The sequence below is a fragment of the Musca domestica genome, unplaced genomic scaffold, assembly GCF_030504385.1.
Source record: "Musca domestica strain aabys unplaced genomic scaffold, Musca_domestica.polishedcontigs.V.1.1 4, whole genome shotgun sequence".
NCBI classification, from domain to species: domain Eukaryota; kingdom Metazoa; phylum Arthropoda; class Insecta; order Diptera; family Muscidae; genus Musca; species Musca domestica.
The window spans coordinates 18,904,746-18,922,052 of NW_026712328.1; the positions used below are offsets into that span (position 1 = coordinate 18,904,746).

At 34.7% G+C, this 17,307-nt stretch overlaps 1 protein-coding gene across 1 annotated transcript; it reads right to left on the minus strand.

Annotated features, from left to right (window-relative positions):
• Positions 1-773: 773 nt before the first annotated feature.
• On the minus strand, positions 774-12,023 carry LOC101891267 (NADP-dependent malic enzyme). Its single transcript, XM_005176405.4, has 4 exons — positions 11,644-12,023; positions 4,888-5,223; positions 3,669-4,830; positions 774-995 (listed from the first exon to the last, which is right to left on the minus strand). Exons 1-4 carry the CDS (start codon positions 11,782-11,784, stop codon positions 877-879), a joined length of 1,758 nt encoding a protein of 585 aa, XP_005176462.1. The 5' UTR covers positions 11,785-12,023; the 3' UTR covers positions 774-876.
• Between the last annotated feature and the right edge of the window lie 5,284 nt (positions 12,024-17,307).

Genomic DNA, 17,307 nt, shown 5'->3' on the forward strand with positions numbered 1-17,307 from the left:
TCTCCGATTCCGAAAATCAGTTTAGCTTTTTTATACCCTCCACCATACATAGTATGGAGGGTATATTAAGTTCATCATTCCGTTTGTAACTCATCGACATAATCATTTTAGACCCAACAAAGTATATATATTATTGATCAGCGTAAAATTCTAATTCTGTCCGCTACAGTCAAAACGAATTAAGATAGGAAGCTAAAATTTTGCACAGATTTCTCTTTTGTCTGCAGGCAGGTCAAATTCGAAGATGGGCTATAGCGGTCCACGATATCGTATAGCCCCCATAAAACGCCCCCCCCCCCCCTTTATTCGGTATTTTGATGATTTTAACCACATTTTTCAATGGAATTGTCTGAAATTTTACACAAAGAGTTCTTTGTGAGTACTTTATCCTCTGAAAGAAATTGTCTACGTAGGTCCACGATACCGTATATTCCCCATATAAGGGTACCCCCCGATATTCGGTATTTTGATGACTTTAACCATATTTTTCAACGGAATTGTTTGAAATTGTACACAAGGGGTTCTGTGAAGGCACTTTACCCCCTGACGTACATTTGTCTATATAGGTCCACAATATCGCATATCCCCCCATATTTTGGCACCTTCCGATATTAGGTATTTAAACTTTTTAATAGAATTTTTAATGGATTTTATTTTTTTGAAAATTTTCTAATTCGTTCCAAATTGTGGAGGGTATTCAAAGCTCGGCCCGTCTTTTTTACTTGTTTTGAGTCTAAAAATTACAAACAAACAAGGAACCATACGTACAGACATTTTCCTCTTTTATAAGTATAGAATATTATTTATGAGTTAAAATAAAATAAACGTTTCGTGATAGACGCAATTAATTAACTTAATTTACATAGTAGTATCGGTTCATAACTTTTGTTCCCACATATAGACCTCGGGAACTGCAGGTGGATATGATAAGTCGTACATCTGTGATCTTATGAATGCTCTCTTGTCATTTGGTTCAGGACGTACCGTAGCCAAACCTGAAATGATACAAACAAAAAGTAGTTCATTCTTTATATATACATAAATGTACCAGATTTGTTTACACTGGACTGGGCTATTATCATACAACTGTTTTCGGTCAAGGTAAAATAATAAGGTAATGGTAAAGTTACTACCACCATTTCGAACGAAATTGAAAAAATTAAAAAAAACCGAAAACTACCACTTAAATGAAAACCGTAATATGGGGACTATACGAAGGCGTGGACCTGCATACGAAATTACGAACTCCACATGCGGTGAATAATGTCGCTAAAATCATCAAAATACCGAATTTCGGGAGGTACCGTCATATGGGGGCTATACGAAGACGTGGACCTGCACACGAATTTTTTCCATAAGTTTTAGTACCCATTAAGATTCGAAATTTGAAATGATTCCTGTGAATAATGTTGCTGAGATCGTCAAGATACCGACTATCGGGAGGTACCGTTATATGGGCGCTATACGAAGACGTAGACCTGCATACAAAAAAGGTTGTCATGGGCTGTAGTACCTATTACGAACTTTAAATAAGAAATTTGAAATAATTAAGGCAAATAATGTCTTTAAAATCATGAAAATACCGAATATCGGGTGGTACCGTTATATGGGGGCTATACGAAAACGTGGACCTGCATACAACATTTTTGACATAGGCTGTACTACCCATTAGGATCTTCTAGTAAGAAATTTGAAACGATTCCGATGAATAATGTTGCTGAAATCATCAAAATACCGAATATCGGGAGGTACCGTTGTATGGGGGCTATACGAAGACGTAGACCTGCATACAAAAAAGGTTGTCATAGGCTGTAGTACCTATTACGAACTTTAAATACGAAATTTAAAATAATTATAGGAAATAATGTCTTTAAAATCATGAAAATACCGAATATCGGGAGGTACCGTTATATGGGGGCTATACGAAAACGTAGACCGACATAATCAATTTACAAATTTAACCTGTCTACTGGTAAACTATGCATGTATGCAAAATTTTAGCCTTATATCTCACTTCGATAGGAAGATAGTGTAATTACAACAAACGGATAGACAGTCGGACAGACAGACAGAAAGACGGACGGACATCGATATATCGTCTTAGAATTTTACGCTCCATAATATATATATATATATATATACTTAATAGGGTCTACTATGATTATTTCGAGGAGTAACACACGAAATGACAAAGTTAATAGAATGGTGGAGGTATAAAATTTTCAATCTAGTGATTTTTATGATATTAACCTGTTTGCCATGGAATGGACAGTTTGGAAAAATGAAAACAACTTGTTATAAACTTCAAATATTTTGGAAGGGTATATTAAGTTTGTCATTCCGTTTGTAACACCCCACAAAGTATATATATTCTTGATCAGCATAAAATTCTATGCCGATTAAGCGATATCTGTCCATCTGTCCGCCTGTAGATATCACTCTAGTTTCCGAACGAAATTAAGTAGATTGATAAAATTTTATTCAAATGTGTATTTTGTCTGTAGAACTTTTGGTATTGAAAATTGGCCACGTTTTGGTATAGCCCCCATATAATGGTACCTCCCTATTTTCGGTATTTTGGTGATTTTAGCGACATTATTCACCGGAATTATTGGTATTTGAAGTTCGTAATGAATAATACAGCCTATGACAAAATATTGTCTGTTCAGGTCCACGTCTTCGTATAGCCCCAATATAACGGTACCTCCCTATATTGGAAATTTTGATGACATTACACATTATTCACCGATATTCTTTTAAATTTGGTTTTTGAATATTATAATGGCTTATGACAAAAGTTGACTATGCATGTCCACGTTGTCCCTAATATAACGGTTACATTCGGTATTTTTAAGATTTTAACAGAGTTTTTAACGGATTTTATTTTTTTGAAAATCGCCAAGTCCGTTTCAAATGGTGGAGTGTATTCAAAGATCGGCCCGGCGGAACTTACAGCTATTCTACTTTTTTGCTATTATAGCTCACTAACGACCAACGATTCGTGTGATATTTCATGTTCAAGCGTCTTCAGTTTGGTCTAGAATTTAATCATGAATTGCATTTAAAACGAACAACGCTTGCAAATCACTGAAGTTCATTATCTAATTGCGAGCTCTTTTAAAAATATCGTTTATTGGGAATTTGTGTTTATTGTCGAAACTCATTTTTTGGCTCAATGGATTCGCAAATAAGCAGAATTTTTGATTTTGAAATGAAGATCAGACCGAAACACTACAAAAGCTACCAATGCATCTGGTGCAGTTTATGGACGGTGGCATCAATGCACCATGCCTTATCAAAGATGCTGCGAATTGTGAGCAATACGGTGAGATGATAACGGTAAAAGAAAGAGTGTGGCTAAGCAGGACTAAGGCATATCCAATCTGAGAATGTGGATTATTCTTTCAAAATATTTGAAATCCTGCAGCACCACTACAAATGTGAACCCAACCAGAAAGCTAGATTGGTAGATTACCAAAAAAAGTTAAATTCAACGGCAATGTGGCAAGAAAAAAACTAAAATTGCATAAAATCTGAGTCAAACCGCACTCAGATTTTATGTAAAACTAGAAAATTTTGGCGTGGCTGTATAAAATACATGTGTCCATAACAACTCACTCAGTCAATATAGAAATTTGTTTAAATTTGGTTTACAATATCATATTAACCATTTTTATACGCATATTCCATAATGTAGGCCGCAATTTCGACCGAACAGCCTGTAATACGATTTAAAGGCGGGTACAAAGATCCTTTGGCTAAATCTTCAGGTTTACATAGATTGGCTAGACATTCAGCTGACATCAGGAACACCTCTTCAGGTATGGTCAACATACCGGTACAGAGAACACCTAACGCTACTCCTGGGAAAATATACGAATTGTTTCCTTGTCCAGGATAATATGTTTTACTATCGTATAGCACCGGCTTAAAGGGAGAACCTGCAGCAAAAATACATTTTCCTTTTGTATACTGATACGCCTGCTCTGCAGTGCATTCGGCTTTACTAGTGGGGTTAGAAAGGGCAAATATTATGGGGTTTTCGTTGTAGTCTGCCATCATTTCGAGAATAGATTTAGTAAAGGCTCCACCAATTGCAGCTGCTCCTATTAATACTGTAGGCTTAATTCTTTTAACAGCCTCTTCCAACGAATCAATGGATGCATGAGCTTGGGCAAAATTTTGTTTGTGTTCCGTTATACCTCCGGCCGGACGGTTTTGTACAATTAAACCCTTGCTATCCACCATCCAGATAAGTTTCTTTGCTTCAGCTTCGGTCAGGCCTTCCTTGATCAAAGCCATAAGGCATAGACTAGCAATGCCTAGGGCAGCTTCACCAGCACCTAGGAATAAAATCTTGTTCTCTTTTAGTTTTGTGTTCTTGATTTTCAGCGAAGCCAACAGACCAGCCACGGCCACCGAAGCAGTGCCCTGGATATCATCATTGAATGTGCAAAAGTCGTTGCGATATTTAGCCAAAAACCGGAATGCATTAGCATTGGCAAAATCCTCGAATTGTATGAGGCAATTTTGTCCAAATCGTCGTACGGCAGCATGCATGAATTCGTCGATGAACTCATCATATTGTTTGCCTACTATTCTCTTGTGTCGTAATCCAATGTAAAGGGGGTCGTTGATAAGACTTTCAGTATTGGTACCAACATCCAAGGTAATGGGCAAGCATTGGCTTGGTTTAATACCGGCCAGAGCTGTGTACAGGGATAGTTTACCAACTGGTATGCCCATTCCGTTGGCACCCAAATCGCCCAAACCCAAAATACGCTCCCCATCAGTGACAACAATAGCTCGAACATCAAATTCTGGCCAATTCTGCAGAAAAATACAATAAACATGTAGACATGTAATGTAAATCTACGTATATATTACCTTTAGTACTTCATAAACATGACCCCTGTCCTTGATTGTGATATATAGACCTTTGGGGTATTGGAATATCAAACTAAACTTCTGACAAGCCAAACCGACGGTTGGCGTGTAAACTAGTGGCATCATTTTAGATATATCTGTTGCCAAAATTTTATAAAATAGTCGTTCATTACGTTCGGCAAGACTATTCAAGTATATATATTTGTCCAAATCAGACTCCAGACGATCCAACAACAACAAACAATGTTGAATTTGTTGTTCCTCTGATTTCACCACGGCAGGTAATAGGCCATGGATGCCTAAAAGTTGGCGTTCTTCCAATGTAAATGCAAGACCCTGAAAATGGAATGAAAACAAAAATTAATAAATCAACTCAATTTACAAATGTTTGATATACAGGGTGGGATGATAAAACTGCAGACTGCTGTCATTTCTAAGCCACTCGCCCGACAGCTGCTAAAATTATTCCAGTGACAGCTCTTTATATTGTATACAAGCGTAAAAAAGCCTTTTGGTGAGAATTTTCCAGAAAAAAAGTTATTCGTGATAGAATTCAAGCGTGATAGTGTCATTTCTTTATATTTGGCTGAAAACCACAAGTGCCTATCGTTAGAGCACTCCAGCATTTAAATGTGAATAAATCTTTTGTGTCTCTTACCATCGCTCGTTACCGTGATACTGGAAGCGTAGCCCGACGTCAAGGAAGTGAACGGAAGAAAACAGCAACATTAGCATAAATGGTTCGAAAAGTAAAGAAGGGACTTGATCGAACCCCGCGTCGCAGTGGGCGAAAAATGGCTATGAGCTTAAAATATCGGAATATTCCATTCGGCAAATATTGAAAAACGAGCTCGGGGTAAAGCCATTGAAATTCCAAAAAGTTCAAGAACTTACACCGCAACAGAAAGAAACTAGGTTCAAAAGAGCTAAAGAGTTGCTTCGCTTGGCCGAAAATGGTGACTGCTGAATTTGGTTTTCTCCGATAAGAAAACAGTTTGTAAATAAACAAAATGATCGTGTTTACTTGCCAAAGAGGTCAGCTGAAAATGTGCACTTTCGATTGGCAACCAGAACTCAAGTGCCAGCCATGGTGATGGTGTGGGTCGCCATAACAGCCGATGGTCGCTCTCCGCCCGTATTAATCGACCGTGGCATCAGAATAAATGTCGAATATTATCGCGAAAATAATTTGGAGGGGGCCATGGCCACGAAAACATTTTGGCCGCAGACCTAGGACACTCCAACAAGACTCAGCATCATCGCACTTAGCACGCGCCACCCAAGAATAGTTACAAAATGAGGTTCCTCGCTTCATTACCAGCTCACATTGGCCACCAAAATCTCCGGATACCAATACGTTGGACTATTGTGTTTGGAGTATTTTGGAAAGCGAGGTTGGCACTAAAAAATATCAAAGTGTCGATCATCTTAAGCAAGCGCTTCGCCGGGAACGGATCAAAATACCGCAGAACAACATTCGGGCAGCGTGTGACAGTTTCATTGGCCCTTTTAAGGCCAATATTCGTGCCAAAGGTGACCAATTCGAACAAATCTGAACTTAATCTAAAATTTGAAGCTATTGCCGACCTTTTTTGCCTTCATTCAATAAAAATTTAAAAATATGTATATAAAAAATATGACGTTTGACTTTGTTGCAGGTTTTTTATCTCACCCCGTAGGTTTCATATATAATCTCGTATACGAGAGGCACCATGTCGATGGCTATTACATGATCGAAAATAATGGCGGAAATACACGGAAAAAAAATATCAGGTATGATTGACATGCTCTCAAAAATCTATTCCAGAGCATTTCCTATATATCTCTATATATATCTTTATACGATATCAGGTTTATTGTGCATCAAAGGGCTTATATCAGCCCAAATGGACTGAATTTTGGCAATGTAACAAGTATTTCAAATTTGGCGAAAGCGTTTCAGATATAGCTGTAACTCCCATAGATATGTTTCATCCGATTTGGTGTTAAATTTCCTCATATGAGTAATATACACTCCACAACAATGATATTGGATACAGGGCATCAGATACTGCTCGAAAAAACCTCTGCCAAATTTTATCGAGATCGGTTCAGATTTTTATGTAGCTTCGATATACATCTTCATCCGATTTTAGGTTTTCGCTCAGCATACAGGGTGAGATAAAACAACTGCAACAAAGTCAAACGCCATAAAAATAATATAAAAAAAAATAATTTTTTCAATAAAAAAATTTTACATTTTTTTTTAAATTTTATTGAATGAATGCAAAACATGTCGGAAATATCATCAAATTTTAGAAAGAGTTAAGATTTGTTGGCCTTCAAACGGCCAATGAAACCGTCACACGCTGCACGAATGTTGCTCTGTTATATTTTGGCCCATTCCCGACGAAGCGCTTTTTTAGTGCCAACTTTGCTTTCCAAAAATACATTTGTTCTGGTGCAACATTGATTAATACGGGCGGAGAGCGACCATCGGTTGTTATGGCGGCCCACGTCACCATTATTGCCGGTGCTTGAGTTCTGGTGGCCAACCGAAAGTGCACATTTTCAGCTGACCTCTTTGGCAAGTAAACACGATAATTTTGTTTGTTAACAAACTAGAGAACGAATGTTTTCTCTCTACCAGTATCACGGTAGGGAGCAATGGTATGAGACACAAAAGATTTATTCACATTTAAATGCTGGAGAGCTCTAACGATAGCCATTTGTGGTTTTCCAGCCAAATGTAAAGAAATCACACTATCACGCTTGAATTCCATCACGAATAACTTTTTTTCTGGAAAATTCTCACCAAAATGCTTTTGTACTCTTGTAAACAATATAATGAGCTGTCACTAGAGCGGCATAGAAATGCCAGCAGTCTGAACTTGGTTGCAGTTTTTTCATTTTACCCTGTATATGTAACATCAGTCCAAATTGAATATATTTTTTTTATATTCAACCGAATTTTACAATATGGTGAAACTTGGTCCGGTATGACTATCCCTTCAATAAATACATTTTAATCGAAGTCATGCCATGCACTTAAAGCAATGTTATTTGGATCATAGTTGGTAAGCTCTACTTCTCATTAATTCGCAATATAAACTTTTTTATAGCGTGAGCTCTACTAAGTAAGCATAGTGGTGTAGGCTATCATATAGTCGGCCACGTCCGACTTTTGACCTTTTCTACTGGTTTAAAATATTTCTGACATATCAATGTTTGGGAAATTGAAACGTCAACATTTCTAAAACGTTTTGTCAAAAATAAATAGATTTTTTTATGTTTTCTCATACAACGTAAATCGGAGGTTGTTATGATTTGCATTTTTTAATAATTTCAATAATTTTTCATTCAACGCTTTCAATTCCAAAATTGGTTTGACAGTTGACATTGTTCCAGCAGCTTTGTCGATGCGACTACCTTATTTATCTACCATGCTAGCGACCAAATGAAAATAGTTGCTATGTTCTAGCAATAGAAAAAGTTCCCAATTTTTACTTATCTGCTTCATGCAACTTTCGCTCTTTATTTTTAACGACATTTATCCATAACTGCATAACCTACACCCACTTAAAATATTTCCTTATGCATTTCATTTAACGCTTTAATTAATAACATCCATTGAGTGATTATCATATTAGAACCATATCCGCAAAGCTTAGAAGCAGAAAAAATAATATATATTTTTTGTTTATTCGACAAGATAAAAAAAATGGGAACATTAATTTATGACAAATTGCTATGGAAAAAATGTAGTGGAAATTGTTATTAAGTATATGATTAATGTTAGTGTGAAGATAACAGTTGTTTCCTATTTGGAAATTCGGAATTAATTGTAGCAGTTTTGAATTCTGACAGGTTTTAGCTAATCAAAAATATGCAATATTTCACACACAGGCTAGGATAAGAATTTATATACAATTAATTTTTTCATATATTTTTACAAGAGCTAGGTGATAAGTTACTGAGTGATCAAACCGTGAAGGCCACCACTGACGTTATAGAGTGAGTTACAGCTATGTTTACTGAAATAGAAACAATTCCGAAAATAAATTTTCCAAAAAAAAGCTTTCATCAACTAATTCTAATCTTATTAGGGGACAGAAAAAATTTTCGACATCAAATATATACTTTTATTAGTATCACAATTTTTTAAAGCTTTAGCGCATTGAAGTCTGAAACGTGTCGCCTGTTTTCTCAATATCATTAACAATTTTAAATATATAGTGAAGATCGGGTAGGCCTTACCCACAAGCAGCAGAAATATTGAAGAATCTGAAATGTGCGCATAAAGCAAAATATATATATACATAAATAATCTCCACTATTTGGAATGAATTTGAAAATTTTCAAAAAAATAAAATCCGTTAAAATTCTGTTAAAATCTTATAAATACCGAATATCACCGTTATATTGGGGTCTATACGAAGACGTGGGCCTGCATAGGCAACTTTTTTCATAAGCTATTAAAATATTTAAAAAACGAAACTTAAAAAATTCCGGTGTTTAATGTGGTTAAAATCATCAAAATACGGAATATAGGAAGGTACCGTTATATCGGGACTATACGAAGACCTGGACCTGCATAGATAATTTTCTGCCACAGACTGTAGTTCCCATTACGAACTCTAAATACGAAATTTGAAACAACTCTGCTGAATAATGTCGCCAAAATCATCAAAATGCCGAATATTGGGAGGTACCAATTTTTTGTCATAGACTGTAGTACCCATTACAAATTCTTAATACGGAATTTGAAACAACTCCGGTGAATAATGTCCCTAAAATCATCAAAATATCAAATATCGTAGATCGATATAGCCCAACTTTGAACTTGACCTGCCTGCAGACAAAAGACTGATCTGTGAAAAGTTTTAGCTTCCTATATTTTTTCGTTTTGACTCTAACATGATTACAACAGACGGACAGGGCTAAATCGTCATACCCTATGTATGATGGAGGGTATAGAAAATTAAATATTGTTTATGGTTTAAAATTAGCGGGCATATATGTACTATAAAAAGAAAATTGAAACATTAAGTGATAAATCGCGAAAACAATATATAAAGCAAAATTTTACTTTTATTTTTAAATTATAAAAGAAAAATTATGATACTTGTTTGCGTAAATATTTATGGGAAAAAATTGAAATTATTTAAAAATGATAGATTAAAAAAATTACCGTTTTGGCAAACTCGATTACTTTGTAAATAATTCAAAACAATACATACACATACAAAAACTGTGTATATACAGGGTAAGATAAAAAACAGCAACAAAATCAACGCCATAATTTTGACATTTTTTTTTTAAATTTTATTGAATGAAAGCAAAAAATGTCGGAAATAGCATCAAATTTTAGAATAAGTTTAGATTTGTTCGAATTGGTCATCTTTAGGACGAATTATGGCATTCAAACGGCCAATGAAACCGTCGCACGCTGCCCGAATGTTGCTTTGCGGTATTTTGACCCATTTCCGGCGAAGCGCTTGTTTGCTTACCCAAGGCTTTAATACACTTCCAGAATATTTTCGCGATAGTATTCGCCATTTATTCTGATGCCACGGTCAATTAATACGAGCGGAAAGCGACCATCGGTTGTTATGGCGGCACACACCATCACCATTGCCGGTGCTTGAGTTCTGGTGACCAACCGAAAGTGCACATTTTCAGCTGACCTCTTTGGCAAGTAAACACGATCATTTTGATTGTTTACAAACTGCTGTACAACGAATGTTTTCTCATCGGAGAAAACCAATTTCGGCAGTTCACCACTTTCGGCCAAGCGGAACAACTCTTTAGCTCTTTTGAGTCTATTTTCTTTCTGTTGCGGTGTAAGCTCTTTCACTTTTTGGAATATCAATGGCTTTGTCGAATGGAATATTGCAATGTGTTCAGCTCACGAGCAATTTTTCGGCCGCTACGACGCGGGTTTTGATCAAGTCGTTCCTGTTTTCTTCCGTCCACTTCCTTGACGTCGGGCTACGCTACCAGTATCACGGTAACGAGCGATGGTACGAGACACAAAAGATTTCTTGACATTTAAATGCTGGAGTGCTCTAACGATAGCCAATTGTGGTTTTCCAGCCAAATATAAGGAAATCATACTATCATGCTTGAATTCCGTCACGAAGTTATTCTTGGTGGAATTTTCTGAAAAATTCTCACTGGAATAATTTTAACAGCTGTCGGACAAGTGGCTTAGAAATGACATCAGTCTGAAGTTGGTTGCAGTTTTTCATCTCACCCTGTATTTTGTTATTAAACCACCATAAGAAAAGATTTTATGCATGTACTCAGCTCCTAAATTGAATATGGCGACCCGTTTCTAACGAACTCCAACTTGTAATTTTTATTTTAAGGATCAAAACTCCATAATAACCGGCTGAAATATATGTCGAATCTTCCCACAATACAGTTACAGCATTCTTTGCATATTTTCAAATAAAAAGCTGGGCTTTGATAGCAAAAGAAGTGACCGCATTAGAATTGTGTCAATCTAGTTCGATCGAACGAACTGTTTCCGTATCTAGTTCCGTGGACTCCGTCCGACTCGACGTATGAGTGTTATGAACTATGAGTTTAGGAACTAGATTGACACAACTCTAGACCAGATGGGCTAACTTTGTCACCTTGTACATACACCTTCTTTCCGACCAAAATAAGTCTATTGACGTGCGATCACAATAACAAACGACCCACATTAATACACAATTAATGCTCAATTGCTAAAATGCAAACAATTGCATTTTCCACTTGCCTACTCACCTTGTTAAACTTTTTTTGTTGCAAACGCTGGAGGCCCGACACACTGCCAGGAACTTCATTGTCACCATTTGCGCTCCATAGTCCTTGGCGATCACGAGGGGCAAAATCTAATGATTTAGTGTTTCCATTACAATGATCCATTGGGAATGTTTTGGCACAAACTTTTTTTTGCTAATATAATCTTTATAGATATTTCGAAATTTTTTAAACAACGGATTTATATTAGAAATATTTGCGATTTCAAATTTTCAAATTTAATAATATTTTACGACTGTTTTTTATTTTGAAAATTACGACAAATGTAAAACTGATTTTCATATTTTAATAATTATTTTACCCGACTACTTAAGTGACTTTCGCCGGCAATGTTACAAATAGAACTGATTTGGATGTTAGTTGAGCGTTCTGTTAAATCATAAACAACAACACTGTCACCCATCGGAAAAAGGTTTCATTCGCATGATTTTTCTCAGCATTGAAAAATATTTCAAATTAAGTTATAGAAAAGTATGCGTACAAATCGTTAACATAGCGTAACGGTAATGGCTGGAACAATTTTATTTTTTTACTACAACTAGCTGAGCCCGGTGAAATTTTAAAATTTTATATACGAAAATTGATAATTTTTTAATAAAACAAATTCAATAATATAACAAGTAAAAAAACATTAAGTTCGGCCAGGCCAAACTTTTAATACCCTCCGCCTTAGAGTAAAAGAAACATTAGAAGAAATGTGGCAAAAACCATTAAATTACCGAATATCGGGAGGTACCGTTATATGGGGGCTATACCAAAACGTGGACCTATAATTACAATGTTTCGCTACACGAACTAGGACCCATTATGACCCACAAATACCAATTTTTAGACAAATCAGTGAAAAAATGTGGCAAAAAACCATAAAAATACCGAATATCGGGATTTACCGTTATATGGGTGCTATATCAGGTGCTATGGACCCATGCATGCAATGTTTCGCCACCGGAGCTGGAACCCATTATGACCAACAAATACCAATTTTCAGACAAATCCGTGAAAAAAGGTTGCAAAAATCATCAAATTACCGAATATCGGGAGGTACCGTTATATGGGGGCTATACCAAATCATGGACCCATACATGCAACGTTTCGCCACCGGAGCTGGAAACCAATATGACCCACAAATACCAATTTTTAGACAAATCCGTAAAAAAATGTGGCAAAAAAACTAAAATACCGAATATCGGGAGGTACCTTTATATGGGGGCTATACCACAACGTGGACCTATACATGCAATGTTTTGTCACACGCTCAGGGACCCGTTACGATCTACAAATACCAATTTCCAGACAAATCCGTGAAAAAATGTGGCATAAATCATCAAAATACTGAATATCGGGAGGTACCGTTATATGGGGACTATACCAGAACGTGGACCGATATATCTCATTTTCAATACCAACCATCCTAGACACAATGCAAATAGCTCTGCTAAATTTGGGTGCTCTACGTCAAATAAGACAGACAGACGGACAGACAGACAGACGGACATCGTAAAATCGACTTAGAATTTTATGCTGATTATGAATATATATACTTTATGGGGTCTAAGACGATTATTTAAGGATGTTACAAACGAAATGACAAAGTTAATATACCCTCCTTTCTAAGGTGGAGGGTATAAAAAAGTATTTATAGTAATACTTGAGGATATACAATGTATTTTTTCCTTACTTCAAGAGTTTTTTATTGCATTATTTTAAAGTTGAACGAAATTTCTGTTGCTATTATCTGTTAAATTCTTGTGTAGATTTGTACCGTTAGCCTAATACCATTGCAAAAGCGTGGTGGGTCTATGTTTCTGAATAAAATTGTGTCCATATCTTAACCGATTTGAATATAATTTGAAAAAAAAAATATTTTTAAACCAAAGTCGGTCACATATTTAAAACGTCAATGAAATTTGACAAACGTAGCAGGTTTTGTGCATTAAATACACGAAATCGGGTGAAAATGTATATCCAAATCTGAACCGATTTCATAATAATTTGACGAATTTGTTTGTGGATCAAATTCAGTCACACATTCTCAATTTCATTGACATTGGAGATACATAGCGTCTTTGGTGCATCAAATATATGAAATCGGCCGAAAATATATATCGGAGCTATATCCAAATTTGAGCTAATTTTAATATCATTTGGCAAATTTTGTTATGTAACAAAATTCCGTTATAAATTTCAAATTTCATGGGAATTGTTTGGTGCATCAAATATGTGAAATCGGCCGAAAACATATATGGAAGCATGGTACAATGAATTCAAGGTAGGGCAGAACTACCATATGATTTAAATTTTTTTATTTTTCTGGCTTAATATGTCAACTTCATTTGCTTATGTGTGTGATTTCTTTTCAATAATAAAAAATTGTTGAGAAAATATTCAAATTCGGGTGTTTTCAAAATGCTTATTGCAACGAATGCATCGACAAAATCTACAGTTTTTGTGGCGAAATAAACCATAAGAGATATATAGAACATGATATTGAAAAGAAATTTTGACCATTCATTCAGTTTTCGCGGTTTTAAATTATTTATTCAAAATCAATGCAACAAGTTGTTTGCTTTTTTATGGTTTTGATAGTAATTCTGACATTACAAGCCAAACAGGTAGACCTCTATACTTGCAATTTTTTCAAAGTTGACCTACCTTCTCTTCATTGTACCATGTATGGAAGGTACATCCGAAGCGATTTCAATATAATGATAATGAATTTATTTTTAGACTAAATTCCATTCCAAATTTCATTGAAATTTGAGATACTTATCGTGCTACAAATAAATGAAATCGGTGGAAAAAATATATATAAATTTATTTTTGTTACACATTCCAAATTTAAAGACTGGCCGATCAATAGATATGTGCATACATGGTACAATGATATCAAGGTAGGGCTATGATACCATATGATTTAATTTTTTTTTATATTCTTGGCTTAATATGTCATCTTTATTTGTTTATGTATTTGTTTTATTTTCAATAACAAAAAATTATTCAGAAAATATTCAAATTCGGGTGTTTTCAAAATTTTTATTTCAACGTATGCATCGACAAAATCTAGAGTTTTTGTAGCGAAATAATCCTTAAGAGATATATAGTACACGATTTTGAAAAGAAATGTTGACCTTTCATTCAGTTATCGCGTTTTTTCAATTATTTATTCAAAATAAATGCAACAAGTTGTTTGATTTTTTATTGTTTTGATACTAATTCTGCCATTACAAACCAAACAGGTAGACCTCTATACTTGCAATTTTTTCAAAGTTGACCTACCTTCTCTTCATTGTACCATGCATGGTACAATGATATCAAGGTAGGGCTATGATACCATATGATTTCAATTTTTTTATTTTCTTGGCTTAATATGTCATCTTTATTTGTTTATGTATGTGTTTTCTTTTCAATAACAAAAAAATTGTTAAGAAAACATTCAAATTCGGATGTTCCCAAAATGTTTATTTCATCGTATGCATCGACAAAATCTAGAGTTTTTGTAGCGAAATAATCCTTTAGAGATATATAGAACCTGGTTTTGAAAAGAAGTGTTGACCTTTCATTCAGTTTTCGCGGTTTTCAATTATTTATTCAAAATAAAAGCAACAAGTTGTTTGCTTTTTTATTGTTTTGATACTAATTCTGACATTACAAGCCAAACAGGTAGACCTCTATACTTGCAATTTTTTCAAAGTTGACCTACCTTCTCTTCATTGTACCATGGTACCATGTGTGCATACATATCAAAAATTTTTGGAAGTACCTCCGATTCTGATGCTATATCTCCAGTTTCAGGTGGAATTTCAAAAATTTATATAGCCTATGTTATTTTCAGACGATGCTGTAGTATATTTGGAATTTTTTCAGGAAAATCTATTCAGCGTCTATTCACACATCAAGATGTGTAACGCGTACATAGCCGTAACGTTTGTTAATTTCGGGTTTATCTTATAATTTGTTTTCGAACGTCAATGCTCATGAATGTCCGTTCTTGTTTTTTGTTGGCTTGCCATAACTATTCGATGACGAAACTTTTAGGGAAACCCCACTATGTGTTTTGTTAATAAAAAAGCTATATGACGTAGTATAACAGTTGTGGTAGCATAGTATGAATCATGGTACAATGAAAAGAAGGTAGGTCAACTTTGAAAAAATTGCAAGTATAGAGGTCTACCTGTTTGGCTTGTAATGTCAGAATTAGTATCAAAACAATAAAAAATCAAACAACTTGTTGCATTTATTTTGAATAAATAATTGAAAAACGCGATAACTGAATGAAAGGTCAACACTTCTTTTCAAAATCATGTACTATATATCTCTGAAGGATTATTTCGCTACAAAAACTCTAGATTTTGTCGATGCATACTTTGAAATAAACATTTTGAAAACATCCGAATTTGAATATTTTCTGAACAATATTTTTGTTATTGAAAAGAAAACACATACGTAAACAAATAAAGATGACATATTAAACCAAGAAAATAAAAAAATTAAAACCATATGGTATCATAGCCCTACCTTGATATCATTGTACCATGGATCAAACTCTTCAACATTTCGTAACAGATACTTTTTACTTTCTGATTTATAAAGAAAATATCTTGTAATATTTCTTATTCCATGGTCGTCGACACAGCTGCTGGGACAATGAACTGTCAAACCAATTTTGGAATTGAAAATGTTGAATGAAGAATTATTTAAATTTGTTGAAAAACGCGAATTATAGTAGCCTCCGAATGACGTAGTATAAGAAAACATGTAAAAATCTACTTTTATTTAAAAAAAAAAAACATTTAATTTTTTTTGACATATCAATGCTCCCAAGCGTTGATGCATCTAAAATCAGTTAAACAGCGGGACAAATGAATGAAACACCTAGATTTTCTTTCAAAAATATGATCTAAACCATGGTACAATGAAATAAAGGTAACATCATTTCAAATTAGCATTCTCAGCTCTGCATTTTTTTGAAATTTACATTGTCAATTTTCAGTGCAAAAAAAAGGTCCCATCTCGGATGTTGTGTGTATACAATGGAATATAGATTTTGATAATGGGATGTTGTCAAATGTATAAATTTGAAAAAATTGTAAACATATGATTACATGACTTTACCTTCTTAGTTCTACCATGATCTAAACAGTTCTATCTTTAAATTCCATGGCAAACTGGTGAATAACTTTAATGCGCGTCTCGCAATTTACGCGTCTTTCAATCATTGATTTGGAAAATATTCTGTTTTTATTTTTCAAAACAAAAAACAAAAAACACACTTAGAAAAAAGTTTAATCAGCTGGTAGCTCTACCTTACCTTTTATTGTACCAGGATAGTACTCATACAAACCAAACCAATTTTATACATAAAGAACCAGTGAAATATTCGGCGTGGACTTTTATTTAAGAGCTATTTGTTGAAGTTTTCGAGATAAACAATGGGTACCATTTAAACTCACAAAACCACAAATTGTTTTTGTAAACATTAAATTTTTGAAGTTTCAATAAACCAAAACAAACTTATTCAACATTTCAAAATGAAACGTTGTGATTGGTGCAAAACAATTTAACTCATATTTTATATGGCAATTAAATTCGCCATGCTTGCAATTTTGACACATCAAGTTCCGATAAAAG

Excerpts from the sequence above, each read along its gene's own strand:
- LOC101891267 (XM_005176405.4), bottom strand. The coding sequence starts at position 11,784 with ATGGATCATTGTAATGGAAACACTAAATCATTAGATTTTGCCCCTCGT. Across the intron at positions 4,831-4,887 it reads ATGTTTATGAAGTACTAAAG|AATTGGCCAGAATTTGATGT; the intron begins GTAATATATACG and ends ATTTTTCTGCAG. Across the intron at positions 996-3,668 it reads GGAATATGCGTATAAAAATG|GTTTGGCTACGGTACGTCCT; the intron begins GTTAATATGATA and ends GTATCATTTCAG.